Here is a 12,649-nt window from a genome sequence, read left to right as displayed (position 1 = left end):
GATGGCGCTGGCAGCTCCTGACAGATCATCCTCATTTACAGCCCCGCTTTCTCCAGCACCAGGAGAGAGTCACAGCTCATCTCAGGACTATTAACAGCACAACAAAGTATTCATACATTTACTAGACTTTGCATCCTTTCGCACGAAACACTCATTCCTTTGATCTCTTGGTGAGGAGGGATTTCCTTGTTATGTCAAACTATTAAGGAAATGAAGAAACACCCCCATACAATCCCTCTTTCTGTATTAACGGTAACGAGATATTCGAAAGAAGATTTCTTTTTCCCCTAAGAACAGTATAGTGACTGTAAACAGCACCAATATTTCTAATCAAGTTGTGCTACCACTTCTGACAGGTCCACCCAACTCATTTTTGCTGTGCAGAGAATACTGCCTCAGGCTGATAATTAAACAGAATACCAATTTTTACACACTCGTGTCACCCTTCCAAGGTCAGTGTTTCTCTCACAGGATTTTAATAAAAACAGAAGCCGTTGTGATGCACCAGCCACCACAGTTAATTAAGAACTACTGAGTGTCTATTTTTATGTAAAGACATTACATGTAAGTAAGGCAGAGTATAAAAGCTTCGTAAAATACTTTTGCACTCACTTCCAGCTTTACATCAGATTTACACACACATGTAAGTGTGTGTGTGGTCATGTATTGAAATTTTAAGCAAATTCAAGGAGCCACCGGTCTTTATTCAAGGAGCCATCAGTATTTAATCAGCCTACAGCAGCAACGTTTTTTTGTCTCCCTCCTCCCTCACACTTGCACCTGGCCAGCATGCGTGACAGGCAATAATTAGTCCGGCAGCACTGACCACTTTTCTATACAAAAAAATGTTCGTTTGAATGGCATCTGATTGGCACTGCTGAGAGAGAACCAAGAGCTCCCTGAAAGGGCTGAGCATTTCAGTTCGCCCTTGGAAAGGCCAGAAATGAGAGCTTTTCAGGTCGCAACGTTTTTAGATACATAAAAGTGGTCTGAGGTCATATTTAGAGTTTTTAATGACCCCCACCAAACTCTCTGCAGTTCAGCTTGTGGCTTGGCAAGTGGAGAAAGGACGGATGAACTTAAATAAAAGCGTATACTCCCCCCTACCCCCAAATATTGCAAATCCAGCATTTCCTTAACCAAGGTGGAATACACACCAGTGTTCTGGGGTACAAACGTTTCACCCGAGTGCGTGATATGGCCACAGCCAGACGCTGGCGATCAATGAAGACATAGCAACGACAATTGCAGCAATCAATGCACCAGATAGGAACGAATGGCAACACATGCCTCCCATCCCCCTTCTCATTCTGGCAAGTGAACACCCATGTCGGGTGGCATTAATGGCTGCCAGCTGGGCAAACAGAGCAAGTAGGTCAAGAGCAGCACTCCTCCAAGAGTTTTCTTTGCTAAATATTGTGCTAATGACTGCATTATTGCTCATCAGACCAAGGTTCTGAAACCGGTGTTAAAAAACCCCTTCCTGTGATAGCAGAGGTCAGGTTTTCCATCTTGCGATGCTTCAGGTTGAGCAAAACCACCCATTTTTGATAAAATGCCTTTTGATATTCAGATCTGCACTCAGGCCTGTCCTGATTGCACAAAGCAGCTTTCACCAGAACAGCTATTACAGTTGGGTAGAAACAAACGACCGAAACCCGTATATTAGGCACTTACAGTTCAGAAAAGCTCTAATGGAGATTTAACAGACTTACTCTAAAGAATTCTTTGGTTGAGCCTGAATCCAAAGTGCCATAGGCTATTTCGGTTTGTTTAGCCAGGTCCTCTGCACTCTCTATGGGGGAAACCATCCTTTCCACCGTAAGGAAGGCAGCAAGATTAGCAGTGTAGGAAGAGATAATGATGAGAGTGAAGAACCACCAGACTCCTCCGACAATTCGCCCTGAGAGAGATCTATGGAAAAACACATATCATCAAATCGCTTTGAAGACATTCCTTGATTTTCTTTTTTTCATTGAAGAGAAAATCACATGCACAACCCTTTTGTTCAGATCCTCCAGGCATCCGCGAACAGGCGGACTGGGAGCCAGTTCCTGGCAGCCTTCCTCAGGAGAGCAGCTCGGCGTGCACCTGGTCTTACCTAGTTAAACTCTCTCTCCAGTCTTTCAGGGAAAACAAGGACAGCCAATTAAGAAATAATTCATCTGAGCCAATCCCATCGGAGGCTTGGAGAGGAACAAGCTCTCCTGGCTTCCACAGACCCTTTGCTGGAGAAGTCTTTTGCCAGAAGACTTTTGTCTTCTCTGCTTGCCCAGCCTTTCCCTGAGGCTGGATTTGCCTGCTGCGATATGCGAGCATCGTGTCTCTTTGGGCTGCCCAGCTTGGAGGACACGAACGCACCTTCTACCGCATCGACTCTCAAAATGTAAGGTGTAGGAAACTGCAAAAAGGAATCCGAGTGAACATGCAAAGGAGTAAAACAACAATGATCCAGCATCCTTCTCTCACCACAGCCTAGCAGGAATTACAGACTGGATCTGCATATTGAAGTGAGGAGAGAGGCTAGTTTATGTTTTATGTTAATTAACATTTGCATGTTGCACTGTTCCAAGTCAAGCGTATTCCTGCTTTATAACCACCAGAGCAACAGAAAAGGAAGCAGAAAAAAATGTAATTGTGTTCCGGTTTTGTTGTGTTGTTGTTTAAAAGGATACCATAAGGACTAAAAAAGCGTCTATTTGTAAACATGTAATTACAAAATGCCCGGTGGTCAGGAGGTCTAGATCCTGTCAGTAAGAGCTCTCGATGCTTTAAAGCAACGAACACCAGGCTCAAAATACTTGTTTGGGGCTGAAGCACGGCAGTGCCGTGCCGCTCAGCTGGGTGGGGAATCTCCCCGCCACGTACAGTGCTCATTCTTCAAACACAGCATGTTGACCAGGAATCATTTCAGGAGCTGAGACACAGCTATTTCCCATGTTTTCCCTTAACTCTACTGGTACCAGTGGAGGAAGAATCAATCCCAGATACGTTAAATCCGTGGAACCTGGGTGCTGTAGTCCTCAGTTTGTGTGAAGGGAAGAAATAGAAAGCAAGAAAACTCTTACCTGTTTCTGTTTCCTTCAAGCCCCTCAGTGCCATCCCCAGACAGTGGGTACAAGTTGTCCTACCAACAGATGGAGACAGGAAAAAAGCAAAAGTCTCGTGACGTGCCCCCACCCCACCCACACAGGGGCTGAGCTGGTAAACTGCCTAGTCTTGGCCAGAGCCTGAGATTGCCTGAGCCATTCAAAAAGTCCCATTAAATTATTAAGAAAAAAAGAAAGAAAAACAAATATCCATCCAACATTAAAGAACACGCCAAAGGAAAAAAAATCAGCAACACAATAAAAACGGAGAGAAATCCGGAACAGGTTAGAGGAATGTGGAGAAACAAACTAAGAGGTGAAGCACTGCTGTTCTCCACTCTCCTCTGCCCAAGAAACTGAAGCAGCAGCTCCCACTGAGAGGGCAGACGCAGGCTGGTTCCTACGGATTACAGCATGCACCGCCGCCAGCGCCGTTAGCACCCCAGGGACTGCTGCACCAAGTCCGTACCAATGGGCAAGGCGGTCCAGGTGGTTGCAAAGCGTAGGGAAGCTTGAGGAGCGAAGCATCACCTCTTTGTCCATCAGGAAGCAATGATTTCGAGGTGTGAACTCAGAGACATCGCCATCGCCCTGGCCGGCGTGCGCTTCCTCAGGGCAGGCACACATCCGCCAGATCACCGACAAGCGGAGGAGGCTTCCCTGCCTTTCTTGAGGGCCTCCCAAGAGGGTAAGAAGCTGTCAAGTTTCCACCTGGGCTGTGCTGCAGCTGTGCTCACTAACAGAAGGCTACTGAATAGCTGCAAAGGTAAGCGGCAGAAATATAAATCCAGAATAATGTAGTAAGTCAAGGAATCTCTCTACCTCGCTCTACGTTCTTTGTAGGTATCAAGTGAGTGACTTGGGATTTTACAGATGGCTGAAGTCCTTTCTGGCCAGCTCCCTTACCAGTTCGGGTCTTGGCTTTAGCTGCTTTGTAAAACTCGATACCCTACACACCAAATCAGCCTCTTACATGGGCTGACGTAATTTTAGCCGTACACAAAGCAGTGCCTGCTGAACTCGTCGTGTAAGGCTCCTTTGGAGCCAGCAGAGAGAAAGAGAGGAGACAGACACCCTCAGAAAGAGATTTATCTCACTCGCTGTAGTTGTGGGATAAGTCTGAAGGTGCCCATCTGTCTCATGACTTTGGAGGGAACCGAGATGCCTAACTAACATACAGCCTATTGCTTTTAGATGGCTACGTCAGGTGAAATTCATCTCCCTTTTGTTCATTCCCTCACTACATACTTTCCATCTTCAGAGAAGACCTGGAGCTGAATTCCTCCGCCCTGCAGCGAGGTGGACGGTTTCAGAGCCAGACTGAGCAGAAGCCTGGCTAGCAGGTACGGCAGATGAAACATCCACTTGCGTACAGCAAGACTAGCTTTATCTGGGGTTTCCAGGTTCCCGTGGCCCTCTTGCTTTACAGTAGGTCTTGAAATAGGAAGGTGAAAAAAAGACTTGCCAGGGTGTTTAGATAAATTCAACGGAACTATTGGGAACAAAATAGTATGTGTTCATTCTCCCTATGGTTTCCCATAGGGAATGTCTTACTTGCATTGGTAGCTGCCCCTTCTGTTAGCAGGACAGATGGCTTGCTGCGATGAAGATGTGCAGAAGACAAGCATTTTCCAAACCAGTGAAACCTCAAGGTCACACTGCTGTAACAATAAAAAGTCTGTGTCGAGCTGCATGCTCATACAGCATATTACACACAGAGAAAGGTAAAAATATCTTGCCCCAGAGATCTTGCAACCTGCATGAACCAAGTCAGACAGATACAGGACAAAAAATGGAGAACAGCTGAGAGGCAGGGGAAGGTGGGCATGGCTGGATCCCTTGACAAAGAAGGCACTTCCCCGAGGGTCCTACATGCAAGAGAGGGGTCTTGCTAGATAAGGACCAGAGCCGTTCTCAGAAGAGTTGAGGTCACTTGAAAGAAAACTGGATGTCGCTACAGAGTTGTTTCTCCCAGAGTCTTCCAATGAGCACGAAAAGGAAATTTAAACAGCTGCTACTACGAAGCAGCCTGGGCTGCCATAGCTGTAGTTGGTGGTAGCACAGGATGGGGCAAAAGAAAAACCAAAACAAACCACAAAGCTGACACTGCAGGCAAGACAGACAGACAGACAGAGTCGAAGAACAAGAACACGGATGAGCATGGCCTGGCAGCCTCCTTGTCCAAAGGACCCCAGTTCCCCCAGTCCATCTGCTGATATGAAGACTCCTTATACCCACTGCAGGGGCTGGTGTAGAGGGATGCAGGAGAAAAAGGGTTAGTACATAAACACTGGGCTGGCAATAAGAGAGTACTTGTATGGTTTGTACTGAGAACCACAGAAATGTTTGTCCATTACTCAGATAATAATGATAGAAAAATCAATCACAGCTTTTAATACCAGCACCACTTTTTCTGATGAAGACATACCTGTCCAAGTGTGCAGTGTTGTAATTTAAAAACAAACAACTAATGCTTTATCCCAACACCTCGTTTCCCAAATTACCTCAATAAACAGATACTTTGCACGACATTATTTTAAAGTGAATTAGCGCGTTAACAAAGGAGAGGAGTAACGAAGACCTGAAGTAACAGAATTATAACTCAATTATCAAAACAAGGTTAGAGGGTGTTTTCAAAAGGAAGTAAACAGGAAGAGTGCATACCTTGAGAGGAAGTTTAAAAGGAAGCATGGAGTCAAATGAGAGCAAATTAGTAACAAGAGAAAAACAAAATAAATATTCAAATTCACGTTCAGTTTCCAGGAGAATAATACATTCAAACAAAACCTCATTTATTTACCAAAATAGCTTGAATTTTGTTTCTACTCATGGCCATAAAACATATTTGACTTCCTATAGTACACAGAAATAATAAGCTTCTCACACTACTCAATTTTTAATTGGGCTCTGCTGATCGATACAAGATGGCTGTTGTATTGACAAATGGCCCTGAACAACTTTGGTGCAAACTCTCCTTGTCCAGAGCCCCTCCACATTCTGAGCACGCGTGATCAGCTGCAAGCTCGGCCCCTCGCTCAGGCACCCAGCCAGCCCTCTACCTCTCCTGCCGGCCTCGCGCGGCCAGGCGGCCCTCGCCTCGGCTGCCGAGACAGAACGCAATAAATAACAGCATCTAAAGCGCTGACTTGAGATGCTTCCATCACGGGAACTGGCAGTGGGAGTTTCAGAAACATCTAGTTACCCAGCTCTCATTGCTATTTTGAAAGTCCCACAAAGTCATTCCCATGGCCTTTAATAGGAGCCTCTTGAGCCTTCTGTGAAAATAGGGATCTAGAAATACACCCTCTTAAATGACCAACCTCATGAGATAATTTTTAATGAACCCCCTGTCTTTTTCCATCAGCAATTAATTAATCTAGCCTCTTTGTTCCACATGAATAAAGAGCAAAATGAAAATACATGCTCTCACAGAGATTTCAAAGATACTTTCGCTCAGAACAGTGTTACAAATTTGACTGTGTTTTCTCCTGATTCCATTTGCTGTACACATCTTACATTAAAGCAAGTTTAATAATCTACTTTTGATCCATCAAAAGTGAATTTTCAATGCTTTAGCTCACTACGCAGAAAACACAGCAGCCTTTGATAGCAGAACAAAACTGCTGGAACAAATGTTGATTCCACCAAGGGATGCACTAAGCCCCATCCTTTGGCTGCTATCTGATTCCGTTTAGACGACTCCTATTAAATACAGAGAGGAGAGTATAGGGATATATCCTCTGGAATATCCACACAGCATACTCACCGAGGATAGATCTAACTAGTCATTAGATGTCACAGCTGTTCCACACAAAGGCAGCTGAAAGAGCCTTTATCAGCAAGTACAAAAGTGATCTCTCCAGACTGCTTGTCGGCATCTCTCTACAAGTGCTGCATGCTCTCATATAAGAAATTTATTCAGACAAAACTCACAATGGAAGAATGAAGCCCTTTTTAATGGCAATAAAATAGTATGAAACATTCATATAGTCAATGTACTGTGAATGGCGTAACCTTACAAAGATACGGATTAAGAATGGAATACTTGGGAATAGTCCCTTCTACGGAGAAGAAATTTGACATTTAATCAACTTAAATCAACATATCGGTCAAAGGAACAGTGTTCCTGGAATTTAAACCAAGGTATTAAATTTCTCTTTTTTTCAGTAACAATGCATGTAACTACCTGGAATCTGTTATCATGAAAGATAACAAAATAACTGGACAACGTCTTCAAACGAGGTCCATGTATTAATACTGAGCTAATAGCTTCTGGTGGACAGATGAAATAAATAGGTTTACTGCTGTCTCTTTTTTTGGGTGGGTATTTCCAAGGCACTTATCATGGTAGTATTGAAAAAAAATAGAGTATGTTCCACTCATTATATAAGGTGAATGGCTGAACATGTCAGAGAGTCACATGAGAGCGTAACAAAAATCCTATACGCTTCTATTTAACTGTCAATAAACAGACCTAGTGGAAACAGTGCAATGCCTGCAGCTTTCCATGTGATGTCCCAGTGCTTATTTCCCGGTCCTTTATATTGGGCACACACATGGTCAACAGCAATTTAAATGTTATCACTACTCTTCACCTTTAACAGCAAGCAGAGAGGCAAAGTTTCGATACAGAATGTAGGCATAAAGCAGAAACACAGCGTACACACAGGAGGAGCAGGCTAACAGCTGTAACTATACAGTGAGGCAGCACAACCAGACACTGGTAACTGCAAAAACTAACGCATGGTCACGTGCAGGCAAAAAGGTGTGCGTGTGTTACATAGGATATATGTGCATCTATCTATAGTAGGAAATCTAATTGCCACTACCCAGACTTTTAAACCAAACGCATGACTTGCATCAAATACCAACAGGCACACGCCAGTATCTCTGAAAGTCCTGGATTTCCCTGCGATCATCAGGAGATTTGAATGTGCAATGACCGTGAACTTAAAGGACCATTATTACATAGTAACAGGTAAAGTCATGATCCTTTCCATGAAACTTCACAGAAGTTTTGTCACTTGCTTCAGTGAGGCTACTCAAGAGCCCTACCACTATTGGAGCAGGAAAACCTGGTAACTTTTCAATGATTCAGGTACTGAAAAAGGTACACAAATAAGGAGATCGACAAGGTGTGTTTCGAAATAACTGCCTAGTTAGAAAAGATCCATCTCTCTTGCTTTAATTAGCAACCCTGTTAAAGGGAAAAACTGCATCCTGTTTGTACTAAGCAGGTATTTTTAATAATTAACATAGCTGTAAACTGGTTATTAAAGTATCATCATACAAAATATAACTACTGCTCCATGACTAAGAAGCTAATTTTACTGCTTATCACAGGCACATCACCAAAGTATTTTACCAGCGTAAATGTAGAAACATATATATTATTCAAAAAACATCTGTGGTATGCATTGTTCAATTAGAGAGAACTTCACTGTTCTCAGGTGGTTTTCAAAATGCTTCTTCAAAAAAGAAATATAATTCTACAATAGTTAATACCAGTGCTCTCTGTTAAATTGGAACTAGTATCAAACATGTTTTACTACAGCCTTGTTCAGAAAGACTGTCTTCACGAATAAGAAAAATCTTTATGGAAACTGGCAATGCTTATTAGACCATATTCACTACGAACACAGGGACAACAGATTAGACTGGATGGAAATAACGATACACATACAGGGTAGTACGCAGTAACTGTTAGAGGGGCACATATGGAGGAGCCCTGAACGTATGAAAGATAGTGGTAAGCAAATTAGTAACAGATGAAAGGATGGTTCAAGACGAACAAAACAAGAGAAATTAGGCTCAAAAGAAAGTAAAAAGACTAGCAGAAGCCATGACGGGAGTGGAGGTGTTTTAAAGTGCTGTTGCATGTGACTTTTTTAAATAAACAATTCTTATTTTGCAAAGCAGAATATGTTACATGCACCAAGGAGATGACCGTAAAATGAGATATGCAGCAAAAACACGGTAGCCCTCCAAGCATTGCCGAAAACAGAAAACCCTATGCATTTTACAGCCTCAACATGGTGTATATAAGTTTGGCAGAAATGCATAAATGGCATTGTAAGGCAATGCCACTCACTCTGGAGGTAAATGTTAGCAAGCATGGTGGCTTGATGATGTTGCTTAGCATTGAATGGAATGTCAAAATAAAAAATTTGGAATTAAAAAGAAATTTAGAAAAGTAACATATATGCACCATGGCATCAGAAAATGACCATAAAATGCAAAAAGGTGATGGAGTGATATGGAACAAACCTTGGAGAAATATCGCATCCTTGCTGCATAAAGGCACCCAGGGAAAACCAAAGGCTGTTAAATATTCCAAACTCATTTGGAGGGTCGGGAGGATTCTGAGGGTCACGTGGTTCTTCACTGCTGTCTTCCAAGTGCCATTCGTAAGGGCTGAATCTGCTGACTAGGAAAAGAACTACGCTGACGCCAATGTAAGCAAAGACTATACACATCCAAATTTCATAAGCCAAAGGATCCAGGAAAGAGAATACGCCCGGTTTAGATTTCTGAGGCTTCTTGATCATGATGGAGATGCCCAGGCTCATAAAGGGTTTCGAAAAGTCTATGACTTCTTCTCGCACCAATGTTATGGTGAGGGGGGCAACAGCTATATCTGCTCTCTGAAAAGGGAAAACAAACCCAAGTTAGTTACAAAACAGTTGCAACATAATCACAATCTAGAGTCTCAGGCTAATGAATCAGATGATAAATTACAAGAGTGAGTAGGAAACATTTTCTTTGCAGCCTGTTTTGCAGTCGCTGAAGTTAAGGACTACATGATATTGATAGAAAATTATTAACAAGAAAAATTACAATCAAATCTGTGCAAGGCTTCACGACAGAGGCAGATATGTACCAACATATATTTATGTTTCTATTAAGTTAAAATGGATGAATAAACACTACGCAAACTGGACGGTGAGACGGCAACTAAAATGATGTAATTTTCTAGTAATGGTCTGTATCTACCCATCTGTCTTGAAGACTTTGGGCAAATTTTGTGTTTGTTACATTTTAATTTTCTCTTTTCCATTCTTTCAGCAAGTTCTCTTGCCTTACTGATTAGTCCAGGATCTTTAAAAGGAACCTAAGAGAAGTAATCAGTCACTGAATTTCAGCTGCATTTGAGCACTACCACTCGTATACTCCTTTGAAACCCCATTGCAATAAGGGATAGAAGATGGTAAAATAGTGGGGTGATAGGAACCAGACAGCCCACCCTTTCTGTGGTCACTGAAGAACAATAACAGAGATTTGTGAGTCCCTGAGAAGTAAATAGCCTGGGTTATCTGAGAAGAATGCAAAGTAGTGTTTTTTAGTATAAAGTATGCCATCCTCTTTTACAGAACTTAGCTCTATAGATCTACAACACAGACCATGCTCTGGGGCTGTGTCATGTGGAAGCACAATCTCATCTCATTGCATCTGCCACTCACCAGATGGTATACCCTGAACCAACACCCTGCCCTTCAATCAATACATCTTTGCTGGATTCCATGGGAAGGTAAGAATGTGAAGTCAAAAAAATTACTTCGTTACCTGATCAAAAATAACATTCCAGAATAGATTTTCAACATATTTAATTGTATCTGTATTTCTATGCCAGAAAGATCGAGTCATGCTGTTTAGATAACCTAACCTTGCTTCAGCCAAGCACTCAAGCAGGTGTCAGCATTTGCAATGGAGGGGACTAGAATGTTTAAAAAAAAAAAAAGCCCTTTTCATTTAAAAGTTATTGTTACGAGAGTCTACATACCTACACACACTTTTTTGTAATCTTCTATTTTAAACACTGTAACTATTCATGTTATTGATACTTTTAAAGATGGCCGTTCGTTGGTAATTAAGAATTTCAGAAAGAAAAAATGATTCCTAGGGAATGTTTAACTTACCAGTACCTAAACCACTGTGCACCTTTTAAATCAGATTTTTGTTTCCCACTAGCAAGTTTTGGCACTTGCTCTGAAAAGGGAAGTAAGCATGTATCTCTTTCTGGTGGAAAAATAAAACCTGATTAAGTAGAAGCCTGAATAAAAGTTAATAGGAAATGTTACTAAGAAGTGATTAAAATGTGTGCCATAAAATAATTGAATATGCCTTTATGTAAATCTGATGGTGATGTACGTGGCTTTCATTAATATCCGATTTGTTCCTCCTCCTAGATAGTTGGTTTAGGGTTTTTTTTAAAGTTTAATAAGCAGAAATGGCGAAAGCTTCTCATAAGGTTAATCTCGGTACCACACGCTCCGTGCCAGCCGGTGCCTCGGTGGCACTGTGCAGCCATGCCCGCGGCACCTCCTCGCTGTTTTAAGACTGAGAAAAGTCTTAAAACTAAAGCAGTCTTTAGACTGCTGACGGCAGACTGGCTGGGCTGAGGACTGGCCCTCTACGGCCCTTTCCGCAGCAAGCCTCCCTCCATGAAGCACCCGCCTGCACACGCATTTGCTCCAGCCGCTCAGGAATATCTCTCAACAGTTTGTACTGGCATGTGCAACTACAAGGTACGTGTACAAGTTCACTGCTTGGAATAATCAGAGAAACCATGCCGTGCACGTAAGGAAGCCGTTCGGAAATTGTGGCCCTTGGCGTACCCTCTCACAGCCCTCCCCGGCCCCTTTAGACATTCATGCGTACTAGGACATCGCCCTTCCCCTTGAGTGACCGCTTTCCTCGAGGAGAAAACCCCCACCTGATTTGTGGTCACTTACTGCAAAAATCCAGCTTAACATGGCTTGAATATAAAACCTGAAAATGCCGGCTGCCTTTGGATGCCTGGGTGTTTACTGGCTTTGCAGATGAATGTGTTAATCGCCTAAGTAATAGACTTGGGGGGACATGGGCAGAGTGGGGTAAAGGGACCGGATGATGCTGGAACTTGTTCACTGATGAATTCCCCCAAAACATGTATTTGTCTTGTAGCCGCTGCTTGTTGAGCTACTGTTAAATATTAGATGTCTCCAGTCAGTAAGTATGAGATGCACACAGAATATCAGTTTTAAATGTAGGCAGAGTCCACGGCTACCTGGAAGACTAAACACTTTGACCATGGCTACTGTATTTTGTGTTTAACTAATGAGGTACTTACAAATTAATCCTTATTAGAGCAAGCTTAACGGATCAGGACCCCTGCGGAGACTTAGCAATGATTCCACGTGAAGTGAAGCTTAGGTGGGAGGCAGGTGCCTCACTGCCTGGCACTTCTGGACATGGACAGCCAGCCTTGGAACAGCTCGTCAAGGCAGGAAAAGGCTGGTTCAGCTAGAAGAGCATTTAGTTTCTGTAGCGTTTTCCTGGACTTGGAGAAATTTAATTCTCCCAAAGTAACATTTCAATTGCCAAAGTAGACACGGTGGAGCTCTTCCTAAGTGCTGATGCAGCATGCAATAAAGTCTGTATCTCCTTCATGAGCAGCTGAGTTCATGCAGGATGTTCCTGTGGGGTCTTTGGGGGGATGAAGCTGATGCTGTGCTGAAGCACAGACAAATCAGTTTTTAAAGGCCTGATTATTACCATGTCCTCATTCATATAATACAGCA

At 42.8% G+C, this 12,649-nt stretch overlaps 1 protein-coding gene across 6 annotated transcripts in view; it reads right to left on the bottom strand.

Moving 5' to 3' along the window:
• The window catches only part of GRIA3 (glutamate ionotropic receptor AMPA type subunit 3), a 155,593-nt gene that overhangs the window by 35,255 nt on the left and 107,689 nt on the right, over nucleotides 1–12,649 (bottom strand). For 5 of the 6 annotated variants that reach the window (XR_012777304.1, XM_075513185.1, XM_075513186.1 and 2 more), the window contains exons 11-12: nucleotides 9,357–9,733; nucleotides 1,716–1,914 (exon numbers count right to left, since the gene is read on the bottom strand). Coding sequence is in view for 5 of the 6 variants with exons in the window: in XM_075513185.1 (XP_075369300.1) it covers nucleotides 1,716–1,914; nucleotides 9,357–9,733 (576 nt within the window). In the remaining variant the exon portion in view is untranslated. The remainder of the gene's footprint in view (nucleotides 1–1,715; nucleotides 1,915–9,356; nucleotides 9,734–12,649) is intronic. The other variant, XM_075513189.1, reaches the window with a different exon arrangement.

Source organism: Mycteria americana, chromosome 10 (assembly GCF_035582795.1).
Source record: "Mycteria americana isolate JAX WOST 10 ecotype Jacksonville Zoo and Gardens chromosome 10, USCA_MyAme_1.0, whole genome shotgun sequence".
Lineage (NCBI taxonomy): Eukaryota > Metazoa > Chordata > Aves > Ciconiiformes > Ciconiidae > Mycteria > Mycteria americana.
This window is presented reverse-complemented; position numbering and strand designations above follow the sequence as displayed.